The sequence below is a fragment of the Mesoplodon densirostris genome, chromosome 1 (genome assembly GCF_025265405.1).
Source record: "Mesoplodon densirostris isolate mMesDen1 chromosome 1, mMesDen1 primary haplotype, whole genome shotgun sequence".
Classification (NCBI taxonomy): domain Eukaryota; kingdom Metazoa; phylum Chordata; class Mammalia; order Artiodactyla; family Ziphiidae; genus Mesoplodon; species Mesoplodon densirostris.
Window position 1 is genome coordinate 31,798,964 of NC_082661.1, and position 18,338 is coordinate 31,817,301.

The 18,338-nt window shown below is 50.9% G+C and overlaps 2 protein-coding genes across 5 annotated transcripts in view; one reads left to right on the forward strand and one right to left on the reverse strand.

The window, feature by feature from the left end:
• The window catches only part of MMS19 (MMS19 homolog, cytosolic iron-sulfur assembly component), a 33,302-nt gene extending 24,210 nt beyond the window's left edge, over positions 1-9,092 (forward strand). Inside the window, exons 13-31 of one of the 2 annotated variants that reach the window (XM_060101352.1) lie at positions 126-280; positions 545-623; positions 1,019-1,144; positions 1,340-1,421; positions 1,727-1,827; positions 1,932-2,081; positions 3,869-4,024; positions 5,067-5,166; positions 5,657-5,759; positions 5,904-5,972; positions 6,191-6,317; positions 6,772-6,872; positions 7,012-7,068; positions 7,215-7,401; positions 7,724-7,806; positions 7,932-8,096; positions 8,179-8,238; positions 8,535-8,635; positions 8,718-9,092. In XM_060101352.1, coding sequence (XP_059957335.1) covers positions 126-280; positions 545-623; positions 1,019-1,144; positions 1,340-1,421; positions 1,727-1,827; positions 1,932-2,081; positions 3,869-4,024; positions 5,067-5,166; positions 5,657-5,759; positions 5,904-5,972; positions 6,191-6,317; positions 6,772-6,872; positions 7,012-7,068; positions 7,215-7,401; positions 7,724-7,806; positions 7,932-8,096; positions 8,179-8,238; positions 8,535-8,635; positions 8,718-8,745 — 2,030 coding nt within the window. In that variant the 3' untranslated portion in view covers positions 8,746-9,092. The remainder of the gene's footprint in view (positions 1-125; positions 281-544; positions 624-1,018; positions 1,145-1,339; positions 1,422-1,726; positions 1,828-1,931; positions 2,082-3,868; positions 4,025-5,066; positions 5,167-5,656; positions 5,760-5,903; positions 5,973-6,190; positions 6,318-6,771; positions 6,873-7,011; positions 7,069-7,214; positions 7,402-7,723; positions 7,807-7,931; positions 8,097-8,178; positions 8,239-8,534; positions 8,636-8,717) is intronic. The other variant, XM_060101345.1, reaches the window with a different exon arrangement.
• A 260-nt stretch (positions 9,093-9,352) lies between these two features.
• On the reverse strand, positions 9,353-18,235 carry ZDHHC16 (zinc finger DHHC-type palmitoyltransferase 16). Of its 3 annotated transcripts, XM_060101400.1 has the most exons (12): positions 18,065-18,235; positions 16,830-16,943; positions 14,631-14,878; positions 14,256-14,450; positions 14,017-14,105; positions 13,586-13,614; positions 12,832-12,965; positions 12,645-12,692; positions 11,712-11,797; positions 10,932-11,055; positions 10,670-10,740; positions 9,353-9,937 (listed from the first exon to the last, which is right to left on the reverse strand). In XM_060101400.1, the coding sequence occupies exons 3-12, from the start codon at positions 14,871-14,873 to the stop codon at positions 9,823-9,825; spliced, it is 1,134 nt and encodes a 377-aa protein (XP_059957383.1). In that variant the 5' UTR covers positions 14,874-14,878; positions 16,830-16,943; positions 18,065-18,235; the 3' UTR covers positions 9,353-9,822. The 3 variants fall into 3 exon arrangements, with proteins under 3 accessions (XP_059957383.1, XP_059957373.1, XP_059957391.1); XM_060101390.1 differs by lacking the exon at positions 16,830-16,943; XM_060101408.1 differs by lacking the exons at positions 12,645-12,692; positions 16,830-16,943.
• Positions 18,236-18,338: the final 103 nt, after the last annotated feature.

Consider the following 18,338-nt stretch of genomic DNA (forward strand, 5'->3'; position numbering starts at 1 on the left):
AAAGCAATTTAAGTGGTAACTGCTAGCCAACTGTCCCAGGGCTCAGCCTCCAACTTCCATGGCCTGCAGGGGAACCAGGCAACATTCAGCCTACTCCCTAGGTCTGTGATGTGCTGCCTCTCTAGACTGCAGGCACCATCTGTGTGAACCAGACATGAAACTGGTGTGGCCTAGTGCCAAACTGTTGCAGGCGGCTGCAGGTGCGTCTGCCCGGGCCTGTGACCACATCACCAGCAACGTGCTGCCCCTACTGCTGGAACAGTTCCACAAGCACAGTCAGGTAAGGAAGCAGAATCTGCTGGGGAAATGATGGGACCCCTTGCCAGAATCGCTGTCTCAGAGAGAGAGCGCTAAGCACTGAGCTTGGGCCTAGATATAGTGGATCTCGGGTTTTGCCCCCATTAGCTGCTGCTGGTTCCCTTGTTCACTCTTTTCCTGACACTCTTAGGTACAAGGATAATTCTCCCCAATTCTGCAGTAGCAGGACTGAAATCCTTTAAAAATAAAGTATTTTTTGACTTGAATACCCCTTAAAACATTACAGAGCAACCAGCGGCGGACAATCCTTGAAATGATCCTGGGTTTCTTGAAGCTGCAACAGAAATGGAGCTATGAAGACAAGGGTGAGGCCATCTTCTAGATGTGGTATCCTGGGGACTGCTGAGCACTATAGCCCTATAAAGGATGGCAGGCAAAGAGCGCTACAGAGAAGTAGTCTAGAACAGTGGACCTGTTCTGAGGATGTAGCCCAAGAGAACACTTGTTGATTTCTTTCCTAGTGTACTTCCCAGATACCCAATGGATTAAATTCTTTAAATCTGCCCCGGGAATTCCGTGGCGGTCCAGTGCTTAAGACTCTGTGCTTCCACCGCAGGAGGCACGGGTTCGATCCCTGGTCAGGGAATTAAGATCCCACATGCCACGCAGCGCGGCAAAAAAAAAAAAATTCTGTCCCAGGTTATCTTTGCATCACTTCTGAATAGAGTTTCCCTCTAACCTGGACTCTGTCTCTTCCTAGATGAAAGGCCTCTGAGTGGCTTCAAGGACCAGCTGTGCTCACTGGTATTCATGGCCCTGACGGACCCCAGCACCCAGCTTCAGCTTGTTGGCATCCGTACACTCACAGTCTTGGGTGCCCAGCCAGGTACACTTAAGGGAAAGAGAAAAGATAGGAGTATTGGTCCCTTTCTTGTGATTTTCTGTCTTAAGTGAAGAGCAATCTTAATTCCCTGGTTCTCACTACAACTCTGGATGATTTGGGACTTCTTATAGGACTTTAGGAAGGGTTGTGATGGCTGCAGGGGAAGAAAGATGAGGTTCGTGTTTCCTTCCTGCACAGATCTCCTGTCTTCTGGGGACTTGGAGCTGGCAGTGGGTCACCTATACAGACTGAGCTTCCTGGAGGAGGATTCCCAGAGTTGGTGAGAATATAAGGCAGTGAGATCGAGCAAGCTGGTCCAGGGCTCTGTGCTTCTGACCCTTGGCTTTCCGTAGGGGAGGTGGGCCCTGTGCTTGGCTCTGGCTGCTACCCGGTTGGAGGTGTGGGAATGCTCTCTTTTCTTGGGCATTAAGAAGCCCGGTCCAACTTAGTGGTGTAAGTACTGGAATCCTACTCTTCAGCAAGGTGGCCTCAGAAGCCCACACTCCTGAATCTGCCTAATGGCAGGCCTAGGCAAGAGAGCCATGGATCAAGGCTCAGCGAATGCTCATTTGCCTTGTGCCCCAGCAGGGTGGCAGCACTGGAAGCATCAGGAACCCTGGCCACTCTCTACCCTGTGGCCTTCAGCAGCCACCTAGTGCCCAAGCTTGCTGGGGAGCTGCGTATAGGTATGTGTCTCTGATCTTCCGTGGCTTACCCCTTCCCAGGGAGGCTTGGGGGCCTTCCTGCTTTCCATCACACAGTGAAACCTTGTCTCCTGGGTTGCTTTCAGAGGAGTCAGATTTGGCTAGAGGGGATGGGCCCACCAAATGCTCCCGGCATCGGCGCTGTCTGCAGGCCTTGTCAGCTATATCCACACATGCCAGTATTGTCAAGGAGACCCTGCCTCTTCTGCTGCAGCATCTCCGCCAGATGAACAAAGGTAACTACCAGGAACAGTCATCAAGGAACTGGGCTGAAGGGGAACCATAGTCAGGTTTGGAGTTGATGCCTCTAAAGCAGTGGTTCCAGTGGTGGCTATAGTAAGAGTCACATGGGAACTTTTAAAAAGTGCTGAATGCGTGGGTCTTCATCCAACTGATTCAGCCTCTGAGGAGGGACGAGACGTGGGCAACAGTTATTGAGAATGCCCACAGAGTCCATTGAAAAGCACCACTGGGGACTTCCCTGGTGGAGCAGTGGTTAAGAACCGCCTGCCAATGCAGGGGACACGGGTTCGAGCCCTGGTCCAGGAAGATCCCACATGCCGCCGAGCAACTAAGCCCGTGCACCACAACTACTGAGCCTGCACTCTAGAGCCTATGAGCCACAACTGCTGAGCCCACACGCCACAACTACTGAAGCCCACACACCTAGAGCCTGTGCTCCACAACAAGAGAAGCCACTGCAATGAGAAGCCCATGCACCACAACAAAGAGTAGCCCCCGCTCGCCGCAACTAGAGTAAGCCTGCGTGCAGCAACGAAGACCTAACGCAGCCAAAAATAAAAACATAAAATAAAAGTTTTAAGAAAAGAAAAGCACCACTGTAAGGCCATGCTACTCAAAATAGGGTTCATCAACCAGCAGCACGGGTATTATCTGGGAGTTTATTAGAAATGCAGAATCTCGGGCTTCCCTGGTGGCACAGTGGTTGAGAGTCTGCCTGCTAATGCAGGGGACACGGGTTCGAGCCCTGGTCTGGGAAGATCCCACATGCCGCGGAGCAACTGGGCCCGTGAGCCACAACTACTGAGCCTGCCTGTCTGGAGCCTGTGCTCCGCAGCAAGAGAGGCCGCGACAGTGAGAGGCCCGCGCACCACGATGAAGAGTGGCCCCCGCTCGCTGCAACTAGAGAAAGCCCTCGCACAGAAATGAAGACCCAACACAACCAAAATAAATAAATAAATAAATAAATAAATAGAAATGCAGAATCTCAAGCGCCACTGATCAGAATCTGCATTTTAACTGGATCTCCAAGTAACCTGTACGTACCCTGGAGTTTGAGAAGCACTACTCCTCATAAGTGACAGCAGCTATTGCTATTGTGAACCTGTGCATGCACACCATGGAACCTCACTAATTCCCTAAGTGCCCCACTCTGCACTGCCCGGCCCTTTGTGGATGATCCAGCACCTGATGTAAAGTAGAAAGAACACTGGACTCAGAGCGTGGCCTGGGTTTGATTCCTGACTTTTTCACCGTTACCCTGGAAAAAGCACTCGTAATTTATTGAGTCTCCACATCCTCCTCTATAAAATGGGGGAAATGATATTTCTAGGAGAGTTGTTATGAAAACTAAATGAGAATGTACAGCTGACCCTTGAACAAAACAAGTCTGAACAGCACAGGTCCACGTATACAGATTTTTTTCAGTAGTAAAAACTGTAGTACGATATGCTTGTGGTTGGTTGAGTCCACAGATGCAGAACTGCAGATATGGAGGAACTGTGTAAATAGGGACCATTATAACTTGCACATGGATTTTCGACTGTACAGGAGGGTTGGCTCCCTACACCCCCGCCTTGTTCAACGATCAGCTGTGTATGAATGCTTCTGTTGCAGAGCTGGCTGGGCAGGTCTCAGCTCCTGGATAAAATGACTTGGCTCTTTATAGGACACTCTTGGTCTCTTTAGTTACTCGTCTTCGATTATTCTTCCCATATTCTGTATGTGACAGACCTGGAAGTGCTTTTAAGAAAACCTTACAGAGAACTTTCTCACCACACAGGGAATACGGTTGCAGGAACAAGTGAAGTTATTGCTGTCTGTCAGAGTCTCCAGCAGGTGGCAGAAAAATGCCAGCAAGACCCTGAGAGCTGCTGGTATTTCCATCAGACAGCTATACCTTGCCTGCTTGCCTTGGCTGTGCAGGCTTCCATGCCAGGTAACTTCCTCCACCTCACCCCTCCCTCCTCCCGACTCAGCCTTCCACTAGTGTTGAACAGCACTGCCCCCCCTCGGGATATTACTGGTATTGCATTTTGTACCAGCAGAGGCTTCTTTTGAATCCTGTGTCCACATAATGAGATTTCACTTCAAGCAGAGGGTGCCAAGCTGACCTTCGGCAGGAACCAAAATCTACTAGTGTTAGCAACACTCAAAAGGATGCACACTTTTTCCCCCTTTAGTTGCTGTGTAATTAGATTAGTTAGAATTAGGCCCTGGAGTCAAGCAGACCTGGTTGGGTTTCATGGTCAACTCTACCACTTGCCAACTTAGATGAAGATAGCCTTTCTTTTTTTTTTTTTTTTTTTTTTTTTTCGGTATGCGGGCCTCTCACTGCTGCGGCCTCTCCCGTTGCGGAGCACAGGCTCTGCGGCCATGACTCAGGCTCAGTGGCCCCGCCGCTCCGCGGCATGTGGGATCTTCCCGGGCCGGGGCACGAACCTGTGTCCTCTGCATCGGCAAGCAGATGCTCACCCACTGTGCCACCAGGGAAGCCCGAAGATAGCCTTTCTAAGCTTCTGTTCCTCACTTTATGGGGTTGATACAGAGTAATATCTATATCACAGGGTAGTTGGTAAGGATTAAATAAGTTAATGTGCAGTGCTTGGCAACAGTAATGTATGTATGTGTGGTAGCTGCTGTATAAAAGGACCCATGAAGATAAATCCATGTTACCTTTAAGTTTTTGAAAAGACTAACATTTCTGATGTTAAGAATGTTCATGTTAGCTAGCCTTATCTTCCACTGTTGCCCAGTCAAAGGACTGCACAAAGCTCTCGGGAGCTCCCTGTGGCCTGCGTTACACACTCCTACTTCTGGTGCCTTGCTGCTTCTCAGGGCTACAACACTACTAGAGGACAGTTTAAAAACTGCTCCTCTTGTAACTAGAGTCAAGGCCCAGAGTCACGACGATGACAGGACCTAATCGTCTGAGCCATAGTCATGGCCTGTGATTGTGTGTGTGTGTTTTGATTTTGCAGAGAAGGAGCACTCAGTTCTGAAAAAAGTGCTATTGCAGGATGAGGTCTTGGCCGCCATGGTGTCTGTCATTGGCACTGCCACCACCCACTTGAGCCCTGAGTGAGTATAATCATGGATGTGACTTGATCCCAGGGAGGACAGAATTCTTGGGAAGAAGCAGCAAATAACTTCCTTTTGAGCTGTCCTTTTACCCAGATTGAAACATGGAGGCAGTTTTTGTTTTGTTAAGTCTTGCTGGCAAAGTAAGAAGGGGCCTTTTAGCATCATGGACTGGGGGCCACAGACTAATGGTTCTTAGCTGCAGATGTGCATGAGAGTCACCTGTGGAGCACTTCTGAAATACACATTGAGTTCTCTCGCTAGATCGTAAGGTCCAGGAGAACAGGGATTTGATCTGTCTTGTTCACTGCTGTAGCACCAAGGCCTAGAACAGGAATGGTTCCTGGCATATAATATGTGCTGAATTGAATTAGTATTTGTTGAAGGTGTGAATGATCGTGCTCTGGCCCACGGACTCAGTGACTACCAGGAACCCCAGGGCTGCTGTAGAGCCCTGGCTCCTCGGTGACACCTAGTGCTCTCCCCCCAGCTTGGCTGCCCAGAGTGTCGCCCACATTGTGCCCCTCTTCTTGGATGGCAACACCTCCTTCCTGCCTGAAAACAGCTTCCCTGGCAGATTCCAACCATTCCAGGTAAGGGTCTGATGGATCAGATGGGGGAGAATCTTGGGACTTCTGTCCTTCAGATTTTTAGGGCTAACCTGGGATGGGTATCCTCAGGGCAGACAAGCCTCTTGCTAGCAGGACAGGCTTGACAGGGCTCTTCTTCCTCTGTAGGATGGCTCCTCAGGGCAGAGGCGGCTGGTCGCACTGCTTATGGCTTTTGTCTGCTCCCTGCCTCGAAATGTAAGTGAGCGCAGCATTTGGGGAGTACCCTAGTTTAACCCTGACCAGAGGAGGTGGATCCTGGGTGACTTGTGGGCTGAGATGTGTCACAAGCTAAGCTGATTTTCTGCTTTTCCCACGGGAGAATGTATTTCCCATCCACCCTGGCCACTCTCTCCTGGGCGTCTCTCAGAGCTCAAGTGTCCTCCGGGTCCATGACACGGCCAGGTTTTCTCTAGGTGGACGTCCCTCAGCTGGGCCGACTCATGCGGGAACTTCTAGAGCTGAGCTGCTGCTACAGCTGCCCCTTCTCCTCCACGGCTGCTGCCAAGTGCTTTGCAGGGCTTCTGAACAAGCATCCTGCAGGTACTGGAGCGAGGCTGTGGGCTGGGGGCCTCCCTGAATCGACTTCTGATGAGATCTTGACGTTTAGTTCTCGTGCTCTTCTTAAAGGAAGTTAGCTTTCCAAGGGACAGCCCGTGGGACAAGAGGCAAGACCAGAGGTGGGCAGAGCTTTGTAGGACATAAGATAAGGGCTTCAAGCAGAGTGCTCCATATAGTTCTGTCATCCTAGTCCCTACAAAGAGCTATGAGGGGTAATTCTTTCTTAGAAGTAGACAACTCTTTTTCGAATGCCAGCACCCCTACATTATGAGAATACCAGGCTCTCATGCTGGTGTCCTAGAACTGAGTGGGCCAAATCCACAACCAAAACAATATTGTTTTTTTCTAAAGGCTTCTACATTTAAATGATTTACACCTTTGTTGGTAAAATGGACGTGTGTAGCGTCTGCATCAGCATTTCCTCCCTCCTTTTTAGGGCAACAGCTGGATGAATTCCTACAGCTGGCCGTGGACAAAGTGGAGGCTGGGCTGAGCTCTGGGCCCTATCGTAGTCAGGCCTTCACACTGCTTCTCTGGGTAAGGAGTCGGAATGGATTCCAGTTAGACAGAGCAGCTGGTCTGGTTAAATAGAATTTCACCATTTAACCCTGAAGTGCATGCATGCTTCTCAGGGTTTGAGTGTCATGCCCTGACTGTTCTTTCTCTCTGATAACAGGTCACAAAGGCCCTAGTGCTTAGATATCATCCTCTCAGCTCCTGCCTTACAGACCGGGTGAGTCCTTGCTGAAGACAGCAGAACCTAGGACTTAAACAGGAACTTCCCTGTCGATCCTCTTCTTCCCAAAAATGACTACTGTCCTCCTGTTGGGTATTTAAGATTCTTCCCCGCTGATGTACCTCAAACGCTCTTTTCTCCAGCTCATGGGCCTCCTGAGTGATCCAGAACTAGGCCCAGCAGCAGCTGATGGCTTCTCTCTGCTCATGTCTGACTGCACTGATGTGCTGACTCGTGCTGGCCATGCTGAAGTGCGGATCATGTTTCGCCAGCGGTTCTTCACGGATAACGTCCCAGCTTTGGTCCGGGGTTTCCACGCTGCTCCTCGAGGTGAGGAGAGTCTAAAGGAAAGCCCTCAAGTATATAGACCTCTCCATTGGTCAGGCCACAGTCTCTCAAATAATTTAGGACCTGAGTGCTTCTTTAGAGCTGTAGTGTGACCTCTACCTGAAGGGCTGAACATCTAGATTCTTGACCCACTCTTTTCCTTTGATTGGCATATCTCGGCTATTCTGAGCTTGAGGGGCTTTAAAAAAAAAAAAAAAAAAACTTTTTGTAGGCTCATGTCCCAGCTTCACCAGAGATTAGAATTGAATTCTTAAGCTCTATGTCTGAGCCCAGTTTTTCCCCTAAGCTTTTCCATTTTTTACAGATGTGAAGCCAAATTACCTGAAGGGTCTGTCTCATGTACTTAACAGGCTGCCAAAGCCTGTGCTCTTGCCAGAGCTGCCCACGGTAAGCCTTGCGGTCACAGCCTCTAAGCAGGGACCAAGCCATTGTCCCCCAGCTGGGGCTAGAAAGGGGAGGAGAAGCAGGCTCATCAAAGATATGGTCATCCCACCTTTCCTGTGGCCCCTTAGCTGCTTTCCTTGCTGCTGGAGGCCCTGTCCTGCCCAGACTCTGTGGTACAGCTCTCCACCCTCAGCTGCCTTCAGCCTCTTCTACTGGAAGCACCCCAAGTCATGAGTCTTCACGTTGACACCCTCGTCACCAAGTTCCTAAACCTCAGCTCCAGCCCTTCCATGGTGCGTTGAGCCTGAACAACTCTTTGGCCTGTACATCTCCCGTCCATGGGTCCCCCCTCACCTCCTTACGGTTGTGTTCCAGGCTGTCCGGATCGCTGCACTGCAGTGTATGCACGCTGTTACTCACCTGCCCACCCCCGTGGTGAGTACCGCAGATGTCCCCCCTCTCTGGCTTGGAAGCTTCTTAGAAGAGCCAGAGGTACCTTTCTGCCTTAGTCAAGAGGGACTGGCCACCCTGCTGTGTGACTGAGATATGCACTGTAGGGTACAGATAGGCAAGGATTTCCTGACTACCGTAAAATACAGTGGCCAGCCTGCCACATAGCATTCTCTGGAGTCACTAAAGAAGAATAGGAAGAGTATTAGTTGTAGAGTCAGGGCAGCTTTTTTGGTTGTCTTGGTTGAACAAGGCTAAGATTAGCTCCTCTAACTCCACAGCTGCTGCCGTACAAACCACAGGTGATCCGGGCCTTAGCCAAACCCCTGGATGACAAGAAGAGACTGGTGCGTAAGGAAGCAGTGTCAGCCAGGGGAGAATGGTGAGTTTTTAGCTCGTGGGGAGGAGAGAGGGCACTGAAATGAGCCTCACCATAATGCTGTCAACATTCTTTTTGCCTACAGGTTTCTGCTGGGGAGCCCTGGCAGCTGAGCCCTCCATCCTGGCCTACACTGTTCTGACAGACAGTCTAACCTGAAATTACTAACCATCAAGCCATCTTGCCCAAAGCAGGGAGATGACTGGCTTCTGATTGCCTTTCCCACAGACACCGCACAAATGCTGGGCCTCTGTCGCATGGCTGTACAAGAAACATAGGAATCCTGACTTCTGATGGATTTGTGAAGTAACTGAGTGTGAGACTACTTGTGTTTGAAGAATGATCTTGGTCTTGGGGCTCTTCCATTTATATGTCAGGAAAAGTGAGATATGCTGCTGAGGGTGAATACAGATGAGCGTGGCCCTGAGGACCAGGGATGGTGGCGTGTGTGTACCTGCTGGAGAATAAAGATTCTTTTGGTAATGGGGCCGTCAGTTATTTCCCTCTCTCCGCTTATGCCTCAGCAGTACATAACCAGAAGCAACACTGCATAAGCTAGAGGAACAGTAGTGATAGGAATTGGCCAGGAATTCTTCAGGACATCCAACCCCCTCCAAGTGGGGCAGAGGTGGCAGGACCATAACACCCGCTCACTAGGCCTTGACCCTGACTTTCCCCTTCCCCGCCCCACAAGAAAGGCAAAGAGTGAAAAACTACATATCTTTTAAAAATCAAATACCTTTATTTTTGCTCCCTTCAGCACAGGAGAAGTGGCAGTGACCTCAGCAGTAGGCCTGGTATCTTTGCCCTGTTGAGAAGCCAGGATCTCAGCTCTACCATTCAGGTGTTTTCTCAGACGGCAAGTGGAAGAGGTGGTAGCCAACCCCAGTGCTGTAAGCTGGAGGAGGTCGGGGTCAGTACCCGGTAAGGTTGCTAGCTGCCTGATCTCCAGTCTGGGGCTGGAACTTCTGTTTGCCTGAGTAAAGGGACATCAGTCCTAGGATTTTTCCACATCATGCCTTGCTTCTGCCATGGCCGGGAGACTGGTCCTTGAGCTGTCCCTGCATGGTACCGTAAGGCAGGCCCACTGGCTCTTTTTTGCTCAAGGATTCCAAGAAGCTATCGTTGGAGGCCCTTGAGGCAATGGAGGAAGCAGGGTGGTGCTCAAGTTGTGGCTGACACACTCCAGCTCACACTGCCATCACAGAGGCTGAGTGAGCAGTCACCCAGGGAGGGGGATCCCAGCTCATTCCGTTCCCATGGGGCAGGTGACTGGAAGGTAACAACACCCGAGTCAGCCAATGCCTATAAGAGAAGACAGAAATACTTGTGAGATCTAAGATTTCCTAGTCTACCTTCCTGAGCCTCATTCCTCAGCAAAGATACATCAAGGAAGTCTGAAGCTACCCTGGCATTCATCACAAAAGCAATAAAAGTTCCAATTTTGTCCAATAAATGTGCCCTCTGGCATCTTGAAGGCCTTTAGAGGTTTTGAACTACTTCTAAGGGGCCACTGTAAGCACAGTGACAGGCAGGAATAATAGGATGGTAAAAGGAAGAGGGCAGGTGCTTACAGTCACCTACTTATTACTGCCTCAGTAGTTGCAATTTGAAGAATGATTTACCTTTGTCTCTTGGGCTGAGGGAGCTAGCTTCATTTCTTGTCTTAGGGACCTCTGTCACAAATAGATGACTTCAATCCCACAAATTATGTGCTTGAAATCCAGACACTGCCATACAAATGAAAGGTGACTGGTGGCCAGCATACCCTAACTAGAGGTCCCTTCTCGAGAACAGCTTTCTAAGGATTCTGTCGTCGTCACCTGCTACCGTACCAATATGGGGCCACTAGCCACACATGCCTATTTAAATTGGTGAAGATGAAATTAAATTTAAAATTCAATTCACTGATACATTAGCCACATTTCAAGCGCTCAAAAGCCGTATGTGACTAATGGCTAGACAGCAGAGGTATAGAATATTTTTCTCATCACAGAAAGTTCAATGAACGGTGCTGGTCTAAATATTTTACTTTACCTTCCTGTGTCCACACCCAGGAATACCTTCCAGTTGTCCAAGCAGCCATAGTTGTAATGATTCCTAAAAACCTAGAGCAAAGAAAAACGTGTTTCTACGAACCCTTTTCCTTCAACCAATTTTGAGCCTAAATGGGCCAGGCAAGTTCTGGCTTTCATGATGCCTGCCTTAGTTGGCCCTGACCGTGGCCTCTGTTTATAGGAAGGCAGGTTCAGTTACCTACCCATCCCCCCGCCCCAGTCCCAGCCCCAGCCCCACTCACTCTGCCCTTGGCCTGCAGCCGACGTCGCTCCTTCTTGTTGATGTGCCGTTCGATACTAGTCTCACCTCGACTGATGAGAACAGCGTGCCAGACAGTTAGGGCACCCAGGGCAAGTGCCACGGAACTGAGGAAAGAGGGGCAAAGATTGTGGGGTAGTGTGGAGGGAGTTAGAGGCCATGCGTAGGTCTGAAATTGAGCTGAGCAACAGCGACTGCCTAGGGACTTATGTCTAAGTCTGCCTTAACTCCCAGCGTACGTGTCCTAGACGAACTTTTACTTCACTGCATCCATGAAAAAGCATCAATGTGGGCTAAGAATAAATGATGTGGAAAGCAAGATGGGGAAATAAGTCTATTACTAATGAAAATGTTACACATTTCCTAAAATACCCATGCTTGGCAGACAGAAGAGGTAGTAGAAACACTAACGATTAGAATAAAACGGCGCAACATTCAGGTTCCAGCTCTACCGTTCCTAGCTGTGTATCATGGAACAAATCACCTCACCCCTCAGATCTGCAATTTTCCTCATCTATGAAATGCACCTACCCTTTAAGTAGGAGTTTAACTTCCCTTGGCACATACCAAATACTCAATGCCAAATCTTTAATGTTCCCTGCCCCCAAATGCTGAAGAAAATTAAGCCCTACTCTTTGCCAACCTAAGTGAGAATAAGAACAGCAGCAGTTTACACAGGGATGGGTTCCTGCCTGGGTGTGGGCACCGAAAAAGGTTTTTCTGAAGCTGCCCCTCAAACTGTCAAAAATGAGAGTTAAGATACCTGCACAGGAACCAGAGGTAGACAAGACTCTTGTGAGTCACTCTTTCTCGGAAGGAGAAGGTGGGTGGTGGGGTCTGGTGATAAGTCTAGAAAAAGAAAACAGCAAAGTCTGGATCATTTGCTCCACTGGTCTCCACCAGAGCCCAACACCTGCAGGCAGGGAAGTGATCCAAGCCCATGATGAGAAAATAGGGGGTTAAGCCACAGAGGAGTCAAGGCGGCAGCCAGATGGGTGGACCAAGCTGGCGGCATCATCGTGGACAAAGACGGGGCAGAGCAGGTCTGGACAGGATGGTGAAGCACAGGAGGGACCAACCCTGGGCCTTTAGCTCTGACAACACAAATGGGGCTCCAGGGGAAGCCACTCCACTCCCCAGCTAGGACTGTGTGGCTGTAATCCCCAGGAGGGGACGAGACCCATACCCAGAATGGAATAACTGGAGGGGGGGAACTGTGAGCCCCACTAAGGGCCGGAAGGGCAGCAGAGACACGATCACAAGCCCAAGATCTGCTCAGAAGAAGGAGTCCTAAAAGGCCAGGGGAGAAGGGACGATCCTGCTGCGGACGCAGACAGACCAGGAACAAAGGCTGGTCAGACTGGCCCAGCCCGACCTCTGTCCCCTGGAACCCCATTACACAGACTAACATAGACTCCTTGCTGCTCAGGCCATCACCAAGGCAGAGCCCTTGCTCAGCCCAAAGAAGGTGATAATGGAATAGCCAAAAACTGTCACGTACCAGGGACCCCCCAGCTTGCCCCTAGGCCACTTAGTCTGCCCACGGCCGACAGTGCCCAGAAACACCCCGATCCAGTCTCGACTGGCCCCTTACCCCAGCCTCTACAACTCGACTCAACAGGTGGGCCCCAGTTGCCTCAGCAACTCTATACCCCTGGCCTGAGCAGCAGGAGGCAGTGGGGTGGGGACAGCCCACCTGGTTGGCAACCGCCTGTAGTTTGTTCTTGTCGAGCTGTTTCATTTTCTAAGGGGATGGAAAACAGTGCTGGTTATACTCCCAGGCCTCTAGGATGGGGGGTGCTACCAGCCCCTCTCCTTAGGGATGGATTCCACACCCCAAAGCGCTCTCTATTGAGCTGCCCTGCTCCTAACTACAGGCTCACCTCGATGGCAGCGTAAGCCTCCCGGAAAAGGTCCCAACTTCCGTAGCTGCAGTAGACACAGCCCAGAGTCATGAAAAAGCAGAAAGAGAAGAAGTACCGATGGTTATAGTGGCCTACACAGTTGTTTAGCCAGGCTGATGGAGGAAGGATTAAGGACAAGACCAAACACACAACTTGAGGGGGTGTCCAGGTTTCTCTGGTTCATCCTGGTTCCTGACAACATCATCCAAGCCCAAGGCTTCCTGTCACCAAAGGCAGGAAAATATGGGACTTCCTTGAAGTTGAGCTGAAAGTGTTAAAGCTTTTCAAAGCCCTCACAAGTCCCATCAGGAGATCATGAAAACTGAAATCCTTCAGTAAAATGAGTCTGCCAAGACTTCAACCTAACGGGTTAACCAGACATCTGTGCGGGACAGCAGCAAGGGACCAATGGTTCTATCTGGACACCTACTGGACAACCCACTGAACCAAACACCTCTTTCCATCCAATACATGTTAGCACGACAGTCTACAAAAGAAAGAGCTGTTAGGGATGGGAGCCTTGCTCCAAGAAGATCCATCCCAGAGAGCATGTAAGCCTCCTGCTTTTCCCAGGAGATGTCAGCCCCGAAAACTGCTCTTCTGCAAACTTCTCATGAGCCCAGTGTTCTCTGCAGGGTGATGCTAGAAGCCTTGGGTTTGTGGCCCTTAAACCTCTGCAGTGCTCTGGAGCTAAAGAAGGAGGCCTCAGGCAGAAGAGGTAATAAAAGGATACGGCAGTGATGGTCCATCTTCAGCACACACCTGTGAGGGAGGGACACGGGCTCTGTTACGGTGGCCAAGGATCTGGAGACGTCAGTGCCGATCCTTTCCTATAAGGACCAGCATCCTGCTGAGGTGGAAAGGGCACAGACTTTGAGGAGGGCCAGGCCTTGCTTCAAACCCTGCTTCACTGGCTACATGACACTGGACAAGCTAACTCGGGATCTCTTGCCTACCCTGGCCCATCTCTCTGAATCTCACTTTCCACAAGTGGTGAAAATGCGGAACTTGGCAGGACCATCCTGAGGACCAGGTGTCCCGATATAGAGGGCACACTCCCTGGCACAGGACGGGTGCCTCATAAATGTCCTGTCAAATTCCAGGTCTAGGTTCTGCCCTAGAGCTACAGCAAAAGGGCCACAGCTGGGGTTCCCAGAGACCCACCTATTGCAGATGCTGCAGTGGTGTGTTCGGGCTGGCTTGGGGTTAATGCACTTCTTACAGATGGAGACCGTTGTGGTATCATTCCTGCCCTGTGCAGAGGGAGAAAAGCACCATAATAACTGTGGCAGCACCGGTCTCAGACCTCCAAAATACCAAGGCGCTCCCCCTCCACACTCCTGGGACTGGCTCCAACAGCCTGCAGTTCCCTCCCTCCCCCATGCCCCCGAGGGGGGACCCACCGGGGGTGGGTATCCAGGTGGAGTGGTGATAGCCTGGTAGTAATGGAAGACGATGAGGATCAGATTCCAGTGACTATAGAAGAAATGCCAGCAGAGTCGTGGCACTGAGTAGGTCTGAAGGATGAGGGGCAGGACACACAGGTAGGCGATGGCCACAATGGAGCTGGTCAGCACGACCACCAGGACCACGAACACCTGCCGACACCAAGGGGGTCAAGAAGACGCAGTGAGACAGCTCGCCAACACCCAGGGTACACTCGGGAGTTTCCCCAGGGTAGGAGGCCAGTGTGGGTCCAAACCCAGTGTAGGTCCATCAGACACATGTCCCTCTGCTACCCCCAAACATCCCTTTTCCTGTCCCCAGGCATCACTCACCACCCCACACCAGCGGATCACGTTGTCCACCAGCCAGTAGACAGGCTCAAAGGCAGCATCCACCGCGGTGTCACTGCCCGCAAAGGAGTTGTAGAGCAGGGAGCGCAGGCAGACCTTGCCGTAGCGCCAGCGCTGAACCAGGCCGCGGAGCAGAGGTGGGCAGCGGCGCCTGTAGCCCAGGAGCAGAAGCAGGCGCAGGCAGAGGCGGGCAGGGCCCAGCAGCAGGCTCCGCTGGCCCCGCATGGCTCCTAGGAGAGCACACAACTGTGAGAGGCCAGCCTGGGTCCTGTCCCTCCCTGCCCCACCAGTGGGGAGCTTGGAGGCAAAGACCTAAGACCGAGGCCCGCTGGGCCAGTCAGTAGGTGTGGGAAGTAGGGAGGTGACTCGAAGCCAAAGCAGGGTCTCTGGAGTTGTCTGTGTAGACAGACCACTGGGTGGAGCCCGACCAACGTGCACAAAGCCATCCATGTGCCTCTGAGGGCCTGGCCACCGTAGCAGAGGTGTCCCGGTGTCTCCTGCCTGCCCTGGCCCATTGGCCTACCTCCTAACAATTGTCTCCACCAGGAACAGCCAGTGGGGGAATGAGTTCACAGCATGTGGATCCTGCACCTAGATCTTCCCTGGTGCTACCTGAGTCTTGGCAAAAGATACTCATCCTTCCTGCTGACGTTACAGGCCTGGTGGCATGAGAGTCCCTGTCTCCTGTCAGGACAGCTCAGCTACCCCTTGCATGACATAAGATGCTTTGTCTCCAATTCTAGTCCCAGCCCCACCCCAAGCTTACTGAAGCCAAGACAATTTCTGGTGTTCAGAGCAGAACACCACCACAGGCCAGGAGACACGGGCAGTGGGCGGAGGGCTGGTGGCTCCTGAAGACCACAGGGCCTGCCCTCTGGGTGGTGAGTCTCCCCTGCCCTGTTCTAGTTGGACACTCAAGAGCTTTCTCTGCGGCTGCTGCCATTGGCCCCAAGCTTCCCAACCAACCTTCCCAGCTCTTTAGCCCTGTGCATGGCTCCTCTGCAAGTGCCTTCACCTCCCCCATGTGGTTTTTACCTCATCTAATAGCCACAGGAGGTCAGCTGCCCAGGCAATGCCCAGAACAGAAGACACAGATTCCTTCTATGACAGTCTCATCAATTCTGCAGATTAAAGGCTTTACCAGAAAGGAAATTATCTGATTTTCTCCTATGGCTACTTTGCCCTCAGCAACTCCACTGACTTATTTAACAGGCAGCTCAAAACCCAGCAGAAACTGGAGGAGGCTGCTCCGCTGTAGGGATGGTTTCATTTCAGTAACTGGAGCAAGGTACTCTCCTTGCACCCTGGCTCATCCCCACAAGAGGCCTTTCAAAGAAAACTTAATTACCTCCTTCCACAAGCCCTCTAAGACCTAAGGCAAAAAGAAATCCAGCAGACAAGGCCAGCAAAGAGAAGACAGACAATTCAGTAGGGACCTACTCTCTGTACCAGGATAAAGTAAGTGGCCATTCCCATCACCTCCGAGGGTCTAAGAGTATTAAGGGGCAGTGCAGAAAAAAGAAAAAGGAAAAGCTCAAACTTCTTCCTACCTCCTTTGAGTTGGACTCCTATTGTGTGGAATCATGATTTGGCTTGAAGCATGAATTTTCGAATAGTATACAGCTAAAATCTAACGTAAGGTTAGATTTTAACCTTTAAAAACATTTTACCCCATAGCAAATCCAGGTAATTTAGGTCATCCGCACATTGTTCATTCCCTTTCTATGGCTAATGGAGAGTTTCCTATTTACTAAAATACTTTTTATAACAATAGCTTGCAAATGAGATGCATTCTTCATCCGTAATAAACATGAATTATATGCCATCTCTCCTGTCTACAAAAAAAAAATCTTCCTTCTCTGATTCTCCACTTTTCAGCTTGTTCTCAACCACTTCCAGAATTACTGAGCTCTACAGGAAATGTCTGCCTCAAGGACTAGACTTACCAACTCTCATCTGCCCCATAACTCGACTACTTAGGGTTCAATTCTGCCCTTAAGCAGCTCTGTGACCTTGGGCAAATCACCAAACCCTGTTGGGACTCAATTTTCTTGGGTTCCCATTCAGTGAGAGGGTAGGATTAAATACTAAGGTCCCTTCCTGCTCTCCCCCTTTATGATTCTATATATACACTTGGTAAGATGTTTAAACGAAATGTTTATAAAGTGCTTAGCGCAATACCTGGATCATGGAAGTGCTCAATAAATACTTGTTGAATGAATGAACTGGAGGGATGCTGAAGTGGAAAGGCTGGTCAGATGTCTATCTGTCCTACAAATAACAGCAAGGACACTCCTGCCAACATGATAACACTAAGTAAGTGTCCGCTGAGAAATGAAAACCATTGTTAGAATCATAGCACTTAAGAGCTAGAAGTCATTTTTAAAAACTAGTCCAGCCAGAAATCAACCCAAACATGTAAGCCAAAAGCTTGTAGGTGCAGAGCTAACGATCAGATTTGTGTAAAAGAAACCTGAAGCCAAGCCCGCCACACCCCTTATCTTAGCTAGTGGGGTTTGGGGGGTATGGGAATGCCACGGAAGAGATATGTAGTCCATGGGGCCACAACTGAACATTTCATCTCAGGAAATTGAGGTAAAGCAGAGCTCAGAAAATTGTGTGTGGTAGGGCGAGGGGTGGTGATGGAAGTGAACAGGGCAGGAAATAGAGCACGCACAGTTTCGCCATCACCCCCAGCACAAGCTCTGAGCACTCTGATCCCTCGGTGGTAGCCACTTAGTGACATCTGCCACCAGATCAGAGGGGACTGCAGGCCACAGCACCCCCCTCTTCCCAAGGGTCTAAGTCACCATCTCTTTCCCAAGGGAAAACTGTATATGAGGGACATAGGGGTGGGGGTGGGAGTACACACACAGATTCCAAAGCCATCAGAAGGCAGAGGAAACTGAGAAGAAGGTCGACAAATCTCATTTGGACAAAGGCTGTTCTCAGGATGTTCACAGCCTCAAGCAGCAGATGTCAATCATCAGTAAGAGCAGCATTTTATTCATGTGCAGACTTCCCTTCCAGACTAACATGCTCCGCTTGACAGGATCCGACAGCAAGATCGGAAAGCTGCAGTTACAGAAACCGGGGAAAGGTTTTATTTCTCAAAAAGGCTGGCGTGGCCAAAGTATGATGGGCAGGAAGTAAAATAACTTGGGTACCGGTTTGGTCTCTGGAGACACTGTTACAAGTCAAATCCTATCTCTGGGGCTGAGTTTCCAAATCTGTGAAATGGGCGAGCTGGGTGGGCTGACCTTCCAGTTCCGCGCCTTAAGGCTGCCCGGAGGGTGCACTCCGCCCGGTTCTAGGGCAAGGCCGTGCAGAGCAGGAACTCACAAGGCCCCAGAACAGGGCCCGACCCTAGAAAAAGGGAAAGGACCGGGCAGCAAAGGCCGCGGCTTCGCTCTTACCTGCCACCGGCCGACTCCCCAGTCAGCCAAATCGAACCCTGCAGCCTCCGCCGCCGATCACTGCCACCCCCTCCAGCTCGGCGCCCCGGCCCGACCTGGCTCAATCCAACCAACCATGGCCCACGGCCCACTGCTTCAGCCTCCAGACCCTGACCCGCCGCCCGCCCATCCTTATCCGCAAGCGCAAGCGCAAGCGCAAGCGCATGCGGGCCGGAGCTCCGCCCCCGGGCTCGTCCCGGGGTAACCTGGGAAATGGAGTTTACATCTCAAGGAG

Excerpts from the sequence above, each read along its gene's own strand:
- ZDHHC16 (XM_060101390.1), bottom strand. The coding sequence starts at position 14,873 with ATGCGGGGCCAGCGGAGCCTGCTGCTGGGCCCTGCCCGCCTCTGCCTG. Across the intron at positions 12,966-13,585 it reads GAAGATGGACCATCACTGCC|CCTGGCTAAACAACTGTGTA; the intron begins GTATCCTTTTAT and ends TTCCTCCATCAG. Across the intron at positions 9,938-10,669 it reads CTGGGTGTGGACACAGGAAG|GCATTGGCTGACTCGGGTGT; the intron begins GTAAAGTAAAAT and ends CTTCTCTTATAG.